We start from the raw sequence: 14,881 nt of genomic DNA on the forward strand, positions 1-14,881 counted from the left end.
TTTCTTAGTATCTTTTAGTACTATCACACCCTTCAAACTCCTCATAATGCTGTTTGAACCCTTCTGCTACTGACTTGGTGTTACAAGCCAATAGATGGAGAAACTCCAAACCACCTTCAGGTACAGAGCTTGAAAGCTCATAGTAAATCCCATCTACCTTCAGGTTGTGTAGATTGTAATTAATCTAATCTCATATCTAATATGTAATCCCAGCAGGTATCTAATAGCCTGCTGTATAACCCGTTTCCATAATAAACTATAAAAATAACTGTAGAAGGTAAAAACTTGCTGTCAGCCATGTGCTGATGGTTAAGGTACTGAAGCAACTCACATGTGAGATGCCAACAGATCTGGGATTGTTTAGCCTGGAGAGGGCTCAAGGAGGGCTCTTACCACAGCGTATAAATACCTGATGGGGGGAGTGCAGAAGGCAGAGCCAGATCCTCCTCAGTGATACTCACTGACAGGCAGAGGCAGTAGACACAAAAAGTACAGGAAATGCAACTAAAACATGAAAAAAACAAACTTTCACTGTGAGGGTGATCAAACACTGGAACAGGTTGTCGGAGAGGTTGTGGGGTGTACAGCTTTGGAGATACTCAGACCCTGACTGGACACGGCCCAGCTGCTGCAAGCGATCCTGCTTCGAGCTTGGAGTGGACTGGGGGATTTCCACAGGTCCTGCCCAGCCTCAGCAACTCTCTGATTTGTATCCAGTCTTTCAGAGATGCAGCTTTACTATATGTGTGCCCAAATACCCATCAGTACAGTAAAGTACACTCACCAGTTTGCCCCTATGAAGGCCAAAGTCACCGTCAGCTCCCTGGCTCCAGCCCTCTCCCTGCCCAGTACTCACCCTCCTCACTCACAAATGGGCAGCTCCTCTCAGCTGCTGCTACTTCATGAAGTCCGAAACTCTGATCTCACCCCCTTTTCTCCCCTTCCTTCCCCAGACTGGAGCTTGGCTCCTGATCCTGTCAGGAGGGAGACACGCTCTGGGCCGAGCCCTCTCCCCATGGCCTGCCTCTGCCAGTGACTGCCACAGAGGCAGCCTGGCCTTCCGCAGGCCCATTTGCACAGGCCCGTCCCTCCACAGGCATCCTCCTCTTCCTCATCCAGCACCCAAGTACAGCATCTCTCTGTAAGCAGCATCTACAGCTTTCCCAGATGGGAATAACTCCTCTCTTTCTTCCCCACTGCTGCAGACACTTTCAAATAAATGAACTCTCCCATGCACCTGTGCTGTTTAATCCTTTCTTTCACCATCTGTATCTCATTGCAACCATTGCAAGCAGTGCTCCATAAATTGCTCCAAACTCAGTTTTCCCTTGGCTGCTTTTCCAAATATCTTTCTGTAGTGCATCACAAACATAACTCGCTTTGGACCATTCAATATTTGATTCACACATGACCGATCTGTTTTTGACAAGCAAGTTCCCTGCCTTGTGTGAATGCTATTATTCATTGTAGCATATATAGGTTATCTTAATCTTTTCTTCATTTTTTTTTATGAGTATTCAAGGCTTCACATTTTGACAAGTGTTCTCCTGTCTGAAAAGGTCTTTTTTATTACTAATTGATGTCTAAATGCATTTCAGAGAGCTGTCAGCCAGAGAGCACCAACTGATGATTTAATTTCAAAATAACTTTAGTACATAGAAACCAATCTAGCCACACAATATCATATTTTAAATAAAAATGACTATGGAGTCTTCCAGTGTGATTATTTACCCTAAATGAAAAACATCCACCACTAGATGTCATCATTTCAGACATTAAGGAACTGGAAAGATGGTTTTTGACCTCTACTAAATTAGAGTTCAGGGGAAAGAGAACCAGCTGTGTAGGTCGTTACTCAAGCATAGTGCTTCTGAATTTTATCTAAGTAAAAGCTCAGTAGAAATACCACCACTGAGCACATATTGCATGTGACTAATTGTGAAGCATCACAAGAAATGATTAAATGTAATGCTGAGATCAACTGAGGTAGAGTAAGGGTATGTGCAAGGGGAAAGCGTATGTCTACTTTATGGCGCCTGGTTGAGGACCTTTCCAGTGCAGAAGGGGATAATAAAAGAAGGGGGAAGCCACAGACAGCAGCATATAGAGACACAAACCTCCCTATCATACAACTGGGAGATATAGTGGGGGCAAAAACTGGTCAGTCACACTGATTGCTAGGGTTCTGAAGAGTGTAGGAATGCTTATTTCTGTAGCGTCATCTGATCGAGGGCCTTGTCAAATGGGACAATAAGGAAAGATGTATACCGAATATATGGAGTCACAGAGCCGTCAGACAAACCCAACAGGGACAAAAACAAGAAACAAACGTTATCCGTCTCACTAATTAATGATCTGTCAGGAAACTGCAGGCAAACCATGCCTTTGCAACTGTTGGGGATATAAACTTGAGGGTGCAGGGTGTTTGCAGTCCCGCTGACCAGTTTGCAGGTCAGCGGGACTGCAAACTGACGGGGCAATGAACAGTGGGGGGAGATCAAGGAGGAACAAAAGAGGAACAAACAGAGGGGGTTGTAAAGGTGGCCAGTTGTGTGTAAAATGGAGCTCGTCTGACTTTAGCCCTTTGGCTGACCACTGCAGACTGTTCTGTCTTCTTACAAAGCCTCTTAACCATCTCTCTTTCTGAGTAACCTCTCCCAATACCGTGCACATGGTACAAGGACAAGGTACCAGATACTGGGGTCTGGTGTGGGTGGATTTGGAGTCAGACTGGCTCTTTGGGCATCTCGGGCCTGGAGTGTCAACGGCTGGAGCCAGTGGGATCTCTGTGCCAGGCGCTGGGGTGGGTGGGGGTCTGTCTGCTCTCAGCCCTGTCCCTGGGGGCTGTCTGTGGCAGTGCCTTGTCTGTGGCGATGTGTGTGATCAGACATATCCACGTCCTCAGTGCTTGTACCTGTGTCTCAGGGCCACGTGCCCAGCTTCTCTACTGTTCGCACCTGCAAAGAGGAGAGACCCCAGAGACCACCAGAGACCCCATGTCCCCACCAGAGACCCCGCGTCCCCGGGGCACTGGGCTGGCTCCAGCATCTGGGCTGGAGGGAGCCCTGGGTGGAGGTGCTGCAGGCTGCAGCCCTTGCTTACATCCCTTAGCACACTGTAGCAGTTTTTAAAGAGGAACTGCCATTATGTTGAAGTACACTGAAGGAGAAAATAGAGTTTCTACAGAGATCATCATTTTTATTGAAAACATGATGGCATGAGGAGCACTAAACTGCTAAAACACTATTATTACTGCTGATATTATGAATCATTAATATTTATCATTAGAATTGAGTCAGTCTTTTTGATAGGTAAAGTTCAGAAATATAAGTAAGTTTTTGGATTTGCTGACATAAAAAGCCTCGTGTTGGTTACACAGAAACATGTTTTCCTGTTGGGTGATTTTAAAAACACAGAAAGCTTTCCTTGACAAACATTTGAGATTCCTCTGTGTAATAACATGCCCAGTGCTGACAGAGAATTATTTCCAGTTATGTGTTCCATGAAGACTCTTGCAAGCCACTTGAAGTTAAAGCAGTTACAGTGTTGTACACAGCTGTACACAGGATTGAAGAGGGATGAGTAGACAGGAGGCGTAATGACACTTCTATTTCCATGTTTAAGTTCTGCACCAGATAACTGCTTAACTGAGACAGAAGATTTGGCACAATGTTGTTTCAGTATTCTTTTTGCATTTTGAAGCAATTTCCCATTCTAATTATAACTCTGGTTAAAACAAAAACTATAGGAATTAAATGTGAAAATTCAGTCTCCTAGCAGAATGCCTGATTGAATTTTCTGTTGATATTGAAAGGTGAAAAAAATTGACGCAAGCCTATATGAAGATTTTAAAAACCAGTATTTTGGAGATGAAGTCCTTCATCGCTTAGATCTTTGCTCCATGTTGAAAAAAAAGCAACCCAATGGCTACTACTACTGTGAGTCCTCTGTTTTTCTTGGTAAGTACATCTTCATTTTCTTCCTGTATCAATCATGCCTGTAAATTATATGCCTGAAAAGTCATTTTTTCTGCGGTGGATGTTAGGCAATTCTCTCTGTTGATTATAAAGATAGCCTGTGTGACTAAGTAAGATTAGATGCAGTAGTTTTCGATTATTAAAGCTAAATGAAGTGTGTGGTTTGGCAAAGATGTGCCCTTACTCAGACTGTATTCCTATATAGAGAAAATTTCAAGGTACAACAGATTTAATGATAACTGTTCAGAGTATCATCAACACTTCAAACATTGTACAAAATACCTTGCCTAGATCATTGCAATGCTAGAAGTTACATTTGTGTCCTTCTGCTTTATCTGAACAGAAGTTTCACATCCTGGTGATTATTCTAGGCTTGTCTTCTTGTTTTTGCCATTTGTATATAGCTGGCACTTCAGTTGGTGTGCATGGAAAGTCTGTGCACCGAGAGACTATGGGATAATTGCTGTATAATTAATTAACTACCTCTCCAGGGTGGTTAGCTCTCACTAGATGATAGTGGAGCTTGGAGTTGGGGTTAGTTGTATTTACAACAAGAGTTGTAAGATTCTTCAGTGAAGTAACTCAGGAATGTTGAGGATTTTTCTTAATGCAGCCAGCCCTTTAAACCTAGGAGTGTATTGTGCGATGTGTTGGGAATATCTTGAAAGATACCATTTGTTCACCTTGGGGATCTTTAAGAAACCAGATGACATGGGAAGACAGGCAAGTAGTAATACTGCAAAATAAGAGCTTTTTTACATTAATTTTATTTTTTACTTTAATATAATTTAATTTGTCTGGTTCTTTATATGTGCCATGTTAGATGTTGAGTCTTAAAAGAGGTTTATAGCAAGGAATAGGTCATGGTCTCAGGAGGTCAGTTGGTATTTTTTCTTATTTGTACTGAGTACAGCTTGATTTTTATGTTTTGGGCATTTTTTTCCTGAATTTGTGTCAGAGGTTGAATGCAGTGGTGTTGGAAGACATGCGATACTGACATTCATGCCAAAAGTTCATGTGAACTCTTAACTTTGTCTTTTTTCCTTAAAAATCGAGATTCAGAACTCTGTTGTGCATGTTGTCAATGAGCAATAGTTCCATTTCAAAAAGAATATGGACGGTCTTAATAAATCTGAATAAATCAAAGTCTTAACTCATACTCAAGGAAAAATAAAACATCTGTTCTTGTATGGATTCTCTGACAAAAAGAAAGAAATATAAAAAATCTTTTTACAGGGAGCCTCAACAATAAAATACTTAAAGACCATGATGCATTTCTTCTCATATACTTTGCAACATTTTCCAGATCTCTGCTAATAAACAGAAATATTCATAACAAAAATTCACCATAAATCATTTCAACAAGCAATCATTCAGTGGATCTAACCTTTCCTACTCCAAAGCATACTAACCTTATTAATGAAAATATTAATGACCAAGGAACGATCGTATCCTCAGAAAGAAAGAACAAAACACGCAACATTAGGGAAGTTTTCCAAGACCGTTGCCATCCCAACTAGTTGAATAGAAACATCTTCACTGGAGTCTTTTCTTGTGCAGACAATTTAATAGAAAGACACGTCTTCACCCTTGAAAACTAAGAAATCTTTAAACAGATGAAAACAACAATTTGTTATGAAGATAACATCCTTAAGGACTAAAAAATCTTAAAAAGATGAAAACATCTATTGGTTTTGAAGATGCATCCTTAAGGACAAAGAAATCTGAAAAAAAAGAGGAAAACTTTACAGAAGTGCTGTGTCCACCCCCAAATTCTGCAAAACCCTTAAAGGCATGATGAGCATAAAATAAAAGGAAAACTGCTGATCCAGATACCTTTTCTGGTAGAGCTAATTTTGATGGAAAGATCCAATTTTCTAAGGCTTATAACTGATGGGATCAATACATTATACTCCATTTTTGCTTAGCAAATACTGTTCTTTCATCATCATAAAAACTGTACCGGGTTCACGTGCCTCATCTACTGTTTTTCAGGCACTCTTCATTCAGCATCTGAATTGTTTCATTCTTAATGCTGTGTCAAAACTAATACTGTAGTGGAGACAAAAAGTGTTAATGAGCAACTACTACGAACTCTGTATTTCTGTAGTTTGGACCAGCTTTGCATAAGCACTGCTATTAAAAGGTGACTCTAATCACCAGGACTCCATGTGGGGCTTTGGTGACAGCTTGCTTTGTGTCTTGTGGTGCCTTGCTCCTCCTTGTGGTCCCCCTTCTGGTCCTTGTTCCCATGGTATTACTGGTGGGATATTACTGTTTTTGAGAGGACTGTGTTGAGGATTTATTATTAAATACTTATACAAGAATTTCAGCATTTCAGGCACTTTGTAAATGCTGAATATTATTTCCTGTTAATGATTTTGTTTGCACTTAGGCCCCCTTTATTTAGAAGAGGTATACTGTTACAAAACAAATAGAAAGTAGTTGCCTGCAGTACAGAGGAAAAAAAATTGTAGGATGGCTATTTAAATTTGTGACAATATTGCAAAATCCAGATCAGTCAAAACCAAAAAGAGATTTATTTATACATCTCTCTCTCTGTATATAATATTTATTGCCTTGTGTTATGTATGTCCCATATTTATGTCTCTGTGTGTATATATATATATATATATGATGTCTTCTGTACACATTTGTACATTCAGTTAGGTATTTGTGTGCATCCAAATGCTTAGAGAAATTACAAGATGATTTAACATCATATATATATTTTTTTTAATTTGGATGAAATTAAGGCTCAGCTATTCACAAATACACTTGTTTTAGAATCTGTATCTGATTAATGAATTTGGCAAATACTCATTACAAATAAAGATGTTTAGTAGTATATTTGGTAGATATTGACAATGTGTTTTTGAAACATTTGTTTAAATCTCTCTTCTTGAACTTTTCTTGTTACTGACATTTCAGAATGCTAAAATGAGATAGTCTTTCATCTGTCTTTTGAGTCCCATTAAATGGTTGGTAAGAATCAGATGCTTGTTTGGCTTTGACTGAGTGGTGTTGTGACAATGCCTAAACAATTTATGGGAATTGTCATCTTCACAGTCTGAGCAAAATTCTCTGAATTATTTTTACATTAGTACTACATCTGGTTTTCTCAAGCCAAGAATATTTGAATAGATGTTCTTCACTGACACCACAGTAAGAAAGTGTAGCTTCATTATCCTCGCCTCCCTCAACCTTACATGAATGTGGATGCATCTTGCTAAAATATATGCATCTTGTTTTTCTGGTTTTGAATACATTAATATATACTTATCTAAAGCCAAAAGGAGAGGGAAAACATCTATATTGGAACAGAGTTTAAATGACTTCTAGTTTAATTTCAGAGAAGGAGAATTGTTTTTTTAAAAAACCCAATATATAAAATATTTTAAAATGTTCCATGAACAGGGGTTTTAGTAACTATAGACAATTAGGGCATTAAAATAAACATGGGGAGAGTTAACCCAGTTTTATTAATACATCAGAAACAATAGAATTTGAAATCTACTTTATACAGACAAGAGCTGTATCCAGCTCTGGTTCTTTCTACATGCACATGGCCCTCAAGCACTTGTCTTTTTTTTTTTCCTTGAAGTGCAGAGAAAATGTAACATCAGTATTTACTTTTTTGTTACCTGGAGTTTGGGCCACATTTCAGGGTTATGCATCTAATACGATGAAAAGATCTAAAAAGGGATCAGACGTAATGTTAGAAGAGAAACAGAAATCCATGCACAATGAAGAACTATGTACTACCATTGCTAAGTGCCACAACACGTATCAGCTTGGTAGCTAGACATTTTAAAAACATGTTTAAAAGTATAGGAAGCACAAAAGCTCGATATAGATAAAGACAGAGGTGAAACACCTGCTGAGCTGCAACAATACGCACAGCAGGTAAATAAGCTTTGACAGTATGTTACAGAGAAACATCCACTATCTTCAGCAGAGCCTACAGACATCTGCACCAAAAGATTTCTCTCCATCTGCATGTCAGCCCCACAGGGTATGTATTCAGGAGTTAAAATTTGACTTGACAGTGACAATGGGGAGAAGCTTCATTCTCAAAGCAGAAATCAGTTTGTTCTTTAAAGCAAATAAATCAGCAAGCTGACAAAAAGTCCTTTAGACCACCCACCTCATGGCAGCTGTTGTATGTCACCTTGAATCCCAAATAGCAGTGAATGCTAGAATATGTTGAGCTTCTCAATATATACGCTTTCACCTGAATGATGAATGAGTTCTTTATGTCACAGTAAAGATGTTCAGTAGACCCTCAAAGGGAACATTATATACATCTTCTTATGTTAAACATGCCTTTGACATTATGTACCCCTCTTAAATATTTTCTGGATCCATGTATTAAGATTTTTATACAAATCTGTTTTAAAGAAAATGTGTTTGTAGTAATATAATGTAAAATCAAATTATATGCACATTAAGGAAAGTTGTCAGATGCTAAGCTGTATTCAGCCTGTAAACTGTGTTAAGTTTCTCCTGCATGGCTGGTATGGAGAAGGTTAAATACGAGACTTCCCATGTGCCAGGTTGGAGGTTGAAGTGCTATTATGGTTCCCCTTAATCCTTGCAATCTAGCAGTAGCAATCTAGAAATCAAAATGCCAGACCACAAACATCTAATTTATCTGAATAAAAGTGTAAGAATATGGTAAAAGTTAATGTTTCTTGCTCCTCAAATAATTCCTCATACAGATGGGTTTTAAGTAGCAGAACATCGGTGTGTCAGTCTACATTTCTATGGAGCTACGTACAAGTTATGTCTAACTTCATCATCCAGGAACCTTCTGAAAGTCTCTCTGAAATGGGAGACACCTGCAGACAGTCATTCATCCCATCCTAAAATATGCGTGTATGACAGGCAAGATCTAAGAAGTGTCTAAGATAGGCAAGATTAGAATCTCAGATATATTACGTGAACGGTTGTTAATATTTGTTAATTAGTTTGCTTGTTAATTTTTTATATAGAAATGCGTAGATTCTCAACGAAAGGATGCATTATATTTGCAAGCTTCATGTTTCTGAGGTAGGGCAATAACCATATGAATGGAATGTGTTACAAGCAAAATATATTTTTGCAGATCTCTACTGTTAGGCCATCTGAGTCATTTAAGTAACTTTTTAATAGCCTTGATTTAGGATTTAGTGTTGCAGTTTATGCTTCCACATTACATTTTATGGTTCCACCAAGGCAGCTAGTCAGCACTCCTCTCTCAAACAAGGAACAAGATGCTCCTGCTGGCAGCTTATAGAAGAGCTCTCTATTTTGTGGATAAACTTGCCAGGAATAGATTTTGGGAATACTGACCAAGAAGAAAGGAATTACAAAGGAGGAAACACATCTGTACTGGATACAGGAAATAGATATGATAACATCACTTTTTGAACTCAAAGTAATACTGAAAAGAAATAGTAGACTTAAAATGAAAGAATTGGTGGCCAATGGACAGCTGGGAGAGATTGTCAACATCCCTTGGTTTGCTGTTTTAAAAAAGTGCAGTGTCATGCAAGAAGGATGGTGATACCTCACCTTCATCAAGGAAGAAATGAATTCAAATACAGTGTGCAATATGAATTCTTCCCAATTTGTCTGACATCTTTTTAAAGCAGCACTGGGTCAAATGAAAAGAAAGACTGGCATTTGTCTGCTTTACATACTGTCCTACTTCCCTGTCTACAGATGGTTTGACCTGACTGTGACTGATTTTACTCGTATAGCAATTAAACATTTTCTCACATAGGAAGCAGCAGTAGTAACGAAGTAAATGCTGTTTTGATCATCCAGATTCTACATGCTCCAAAAATATGCTTCTCTCATGTTTCTTTTGCTATCCATGCCTGCATGGCATTGAATTACTTCTAAAATGAATCATTCTTTGAACTTATCTGATATCTGTTCTTATTTCTGCTTCTTCTGTAAATTCCAAATATGCCTGTTAAATTCACTTCTTAATTTTTCTTTTCGTGATAATGTGTTTAAATGCTAGCTTCTAACTTCTCTACTCTATATGGCTGTGATTAACCACTCTTGCGTTTCTTGCATACCTATGACACTCATCCTAAATTTTATTTAAAAACGATAGTCATACTGCTTATGGATAAAATGTCTTGGGCAGCTTACCAGGGGCTATTTCTTAACATTTGTAATTAGCAATTCATTCACTGTTTGTGATGAGTTTTTCCACAGCCGCTGCAATTTTGTGCATATAGTATGCTAAATAACTCTTTGCCTTACATACAAATCAACAGGTATTGTGGGTTAATCTGTAGTCTTTCCCCAAAGCACTAATTCTTAACAGCATAATGTGGTCTAATACTGACTCATAAAAGTGATCCTTTAAACGCGGCAGAGAAACACTCATATTTTAGTTTATAATGTAGAAGTCAGACTCTATTTAAGGTGGATAGAAAATGGTGATCCAGTGGTTTCATACACAAATCAAGTATCTTGTATTGACTTCTGAGGATAGAGTGGTCCCTATTGCTTCCTTCTCTCTGGTCTTACATTAAAACTTGATACAGTTCATCTTGTATCAGTACACTGGACAGTTTCTTCTGTACTTGGTAATTTTGTTATTGAAACATTAACCATCGGTACAGTATTTTTCTTCATGATAGAGCATTTTTATTTTATTTTTTTAATACCAGTTTAATAATACCATTGTAACTTAGAAGTTACAATGGCAAATTCTGTGTAGATACAAAGGAGAACAAGTTGACTGAAGTTAAAATAACCAATGTAAATATGACTTGAAAGTGGAAATTTTCATTTCATAGTAATATTCAGTTGTTTTGAGGGCAAATTCTAATATCCACGACTTTGAGCTTTAATGTTGGCAAATGTGTTAGAAGCTTTTCATTGGAAAGTGACAATGAATTTTCAAGAAAGAAGCATGCTTTGTATTCAATCATGCATCTCTTAATACCGATGGTAAGGAAAACTTTCTTATCACCTTCCGTGATTGCAATTTGTGATTCAGTGATTATGGGGTATGTATTATTTGCTTTGTACAAGGTAGTTTTTGCATTTTTCTTTTAAGAATACCATATTGTAATTAGAGGGCTATTTAAAGACTAAATGCTGATATTTATCTTTTTATTTTTCAGCAAAAAGATGTTTGAAATAGTGATGTGTTTTCATGCCAGTGCTGTTATCAATAGTTGAAACTAAATGAAAATATTTTCCACAAATGACTTTCAAAAATAAGTGCAGACAGTGGGATAAAATTGGTGAAGTAAATCTGAAGGAAAACACAAAAGCATATTTCAGATCAGTAAGAATGTGACTTGTGAGTGAAAATTTTGTCAGCTATATAAAACAAACATTGAATTTTTTGCCCATGCTGTAAAGTACAATTTAATATCATCCAGCATCTTTTTTTGGTGCATTAAGTATTTCTGCTTGAAAGACATTTTTCCTCAAGCAGACTTTGGCTTCCAAACAAGTAATTTATTCCTAATTTTAATATATTTAAAATACTTTGAAAATAAGTAACGCATTAATGTCAAGATATGTTCATTGCATATATTAAAAAAAAGACTGCCAAAGTGGTGAGGAGCATATTAATTATTTGGTATTCTTTCATTGAATAGATCAGTAGAACTTAATTATTTTTTATTATTAAAATTTTCCAAGCTAGAATGTTGCTTTTCTTGATACTTATTTTATGCACTCTATTTTATTGTCGTAACATCAAAAGGAAGCTATGTTTGATTTACCATAATTTAATTATGCTCTTCTGCAGTACTCGTGAGAAGTGTTTTTCAGTAGTTCAAAGGACATGGACAGAAAGGAAAAACATTATTCCATTGTTATAATGTCAGTATTTTTCAGTTGTTGATGGTTTATATAGATCTGAAGAGTTTACACAGTGTGCAGAATTATTACATGGAGAGATTCTGCTATGCTTGCTCTAAAATAAAACATGGTTACAGATCAGTCCAGATCAGTACTTCAGGATAATACAAGCCATGACATAAAAGTTTAGTTGTTAAATGAAAGTGCTTTGTTTTGCTTATTACTACAATTCACGTTTGTCTTTTCAGAACACTACTCAGCAATGAATAGACACAGATGATAGTTTCATTTCCAGCACTTTCTTATTTTAGACTGTATTAAAAATATTTTTGAAGCCCCTAAAATTCATAATAATAAAAAAAAAACAAACAACAAACAAACAAACAAACAGTTTCTTTCCAGTGGAGATAATTTCAAGATCAAATGTGACTGGTTTTAAAGAAGTTAAAGGTTAGTGTGGTGTATAGCATCATTTTTTAATTCCTAGAAAGCAGCAATGCACTGTTTCTTATGGAAGTAGTAGACTGTAGCAGCACTTTCCATTGCAAGATCACAGCAATCACAAGCTGAAACATACCACTATAGTCTTAAGAGTAGTCTGCCAAATCATGTGAAGTTTTAATCTGTTCTCAAACCTATCAGAAAGAACAATCACAGACCCTGCAGAATGCATAGTACATTTGTATCAAACATTTAAGATCTGAGTAATGACAGGAGTGAAATCTGAAACATCCCTCTTCATAGGAGGGTTACACAGATCTGTTGGATATGAACGGCTGGAGGCTGTTAGTCATGCACCACATAGAATTTCTGGGAAGGAGCGACATAAACATTGCTTTGTTGTACACAGAATGGTTTGGGTTGGAAGGGACCTTACAGACCATCCTGTTCCACCCCCCTGCCATGGGCAGGGACACCTCCCACCAGACCAGGTTGCCCAAAGCCCCATCCAGCCTGGCCTTGAACACCTCCAGGGATGGGGCATCCACAGCTCCTCTGGGCAGCCTGTGCCAGGGCCTCAGAGTAAAGAACTTCGTCCTAATGCCTAATCTAAATCTACCCTTTTTTAGTTTAAAGCCATTACCCCTTGTCCTACCATTACACTCCCTGACAAAGAGTCCCTCCCAATCTTTCCTGTGGGCCCCTTTTAGGCACTGGAAGGCCACTGCAGTGTCTCCCCTGGGCCCTTTCTTCTCTAGGCTGAGCAACCCCAACTCTCTCAGCCTGTCTTCGCAATGCGTAAGAAATAACTTTACACAGCCTTTCATGCTTTGTGAACTTTCCTCATCTGTACCACTGCAAGATTAAGTGAGTTAACCACTGAAGACATAAGCTATCTGATTTCACTTGAGTGGTTTTAGGTACTCTGCTTGCCTTTGCTGTGCAACAGACAAAGAACAATCAAGATTATGAAGAGATGACAGTGCCTCAAGATGTCCTTCCTGCTTCTCAAGTGCTGGCTGTGGACTTTGGGCTGATGCTATAGTGTTTAACTACGTACTAATTTGTACACAAATATCCATAACTCAAGAGACTTAAGTGACCAAAGCTGTGGTACCAGGCCTAGGTCATACATACTTACAGCCACCTAAAGTTAGGCTTCCAATTTTTTATGTTCCTAACCATGTCTACACGGTATTTTCCGAGTCGGTGTGAATTCACACAGCTCGCATTGTGAGCAGGTTGTCTGGGTGAGCGAGGTCGGCACAGCGCTGAGCGTGACGGTGTGAGTTGTCACCACAGGGTCTGCTCACCTGGTCTGCCTCAGCTCTGAGTATGGGAAGGGTGAGCTCCTCCTGTCCTCTCTGAAGGGTGTGGTTTTATTTTATCTTAGGTAAATACCTTGATTTCTGAAGTGCTGAGGCACTCCAGTTGAGCCTCTGGCTCAATAAGCTTTAATAATCTATGCTAACTTTGTGTTTTACAAAAAGCAGATTTGTTTTAAAGAGTTCAGACTAACCGTGCACAGCCTACCAATTACAGCAAAAAGTAATTTCTGACCCAAGACTGTTTAAATAACCTGCTAAATTCAAAATGACTTATTTAGGGAAACAGTGGAAATGCATTTTAATACCTAGTCACTGTTTCCATAGCTTGTTAATTTTTTTAAAATGTTTAAGTTGTTTTGAATCAGAAACCCTAGATACTGAACTTCATAGCTTTAATCAAGAGAATAAACAAAAGGCTTCTTTACACATAAAACTGTTCCTCATTAAATACACTTGGAAAGTGGGTCAAGCTGAACAGGAACAAAGCACTCTTATTCCAAAGTAAGAGTGTTCACATATGGAATTATTCAGAAATGGCTCCTAGTGCTTTAGAATTCCCAACCATTGTTAATCTATTCTGTCTTTCAAATGCAGGCAAGCCTTATGCTTTTCCTTCTCCATTACTATCTATCATATCAGAAACACAAAACATTGCAAGTTAAAACTTAACGTCACTGAATTAGGACATATGCAATCCTTGGCAGAAAAGGAGGCTTGTTAGAGTATATTTAATATTATAAATGCTATTTTAGTACTGTATTGAAGTTGTATTGGATCATTGTGAAGACATTTACAGGATGGAACCTTTGCTTTTTATAGCTTTTTTTTTTTTTCAAGAGAAATATAACCATGCTTTGGTGAAAAAATATACTAGGAAGAGTTAATATAATATTAAAGAACAAAACAAAATGACATGATTGTTAAGATATGATAATATAAGCACATGAAAGCAAGTGAAAGCAATAATTACTTTACATGGCAAGAATAGCTGTTTCTCATGGATATACTCTTTTAGAAGCATACATTGAATTCTTTGTGATCTTTATTACTGATGAATTCTATTTTCTGTAGTTTGTAACTTCCTTTCCTGACGTTACCCAAGACGTATAGATGCTAATCTCCAGATCTCTCAGTTACCATCCATAATCTGGCTTAGCTATTTGCATCATGTTTTGCATCATTGGCATCGTCCAATTGTTTTGCAGTTATCTAGTCAGAGCTTCTCATGTATATTTTTTCTTTTGAGAAATACAGAGAACACCTCGATAATCTTAATAATTCACTGTCTGTATTGGTTTGAGTGTACTTAGG

At 37.8% G+C, this 14,881-nt stretch overlaps 1 protein-coding gene across 2 annotated transcripts in view; it reads left to right on the top strand.

Moving 5' to 3' along the window:
* Positions 1-14,881, top strand: part of AKAP7 (A-kinase anchoring protein 7) — a 94,858-nt gene that overhangs the window by 42,098 nt on the left and 37,879 nt on the right. For both annotated transcript variants that reach the window (XR_014690831.1, XM_084512842.1), the window contains exon 7: positions 3,815-3,959. Coding sequence is in view for 1 of the 2 variants with exons in the window: in XM_084512842.1 (XP_084368968.1) it covers positions 3,815-3,959 (145 nt within the window). In the remaining variant the exon portion in view is untranslated. The remainder of the gene's footprint in view (positions 1-3,814; positions 3,960-14,881) is intronic.

The sequence above is a fragment of the Aythya ferina genome (assembly GCF_964211825.1).
Source record: "Aythya ferina genome assembly, chromosome: 3".
Lineage (NCBI taxonomy): Eukaryota > Metazoa > Chordata > Aves > Anseriformes > Anatidae > Aythya > Aythya ferina.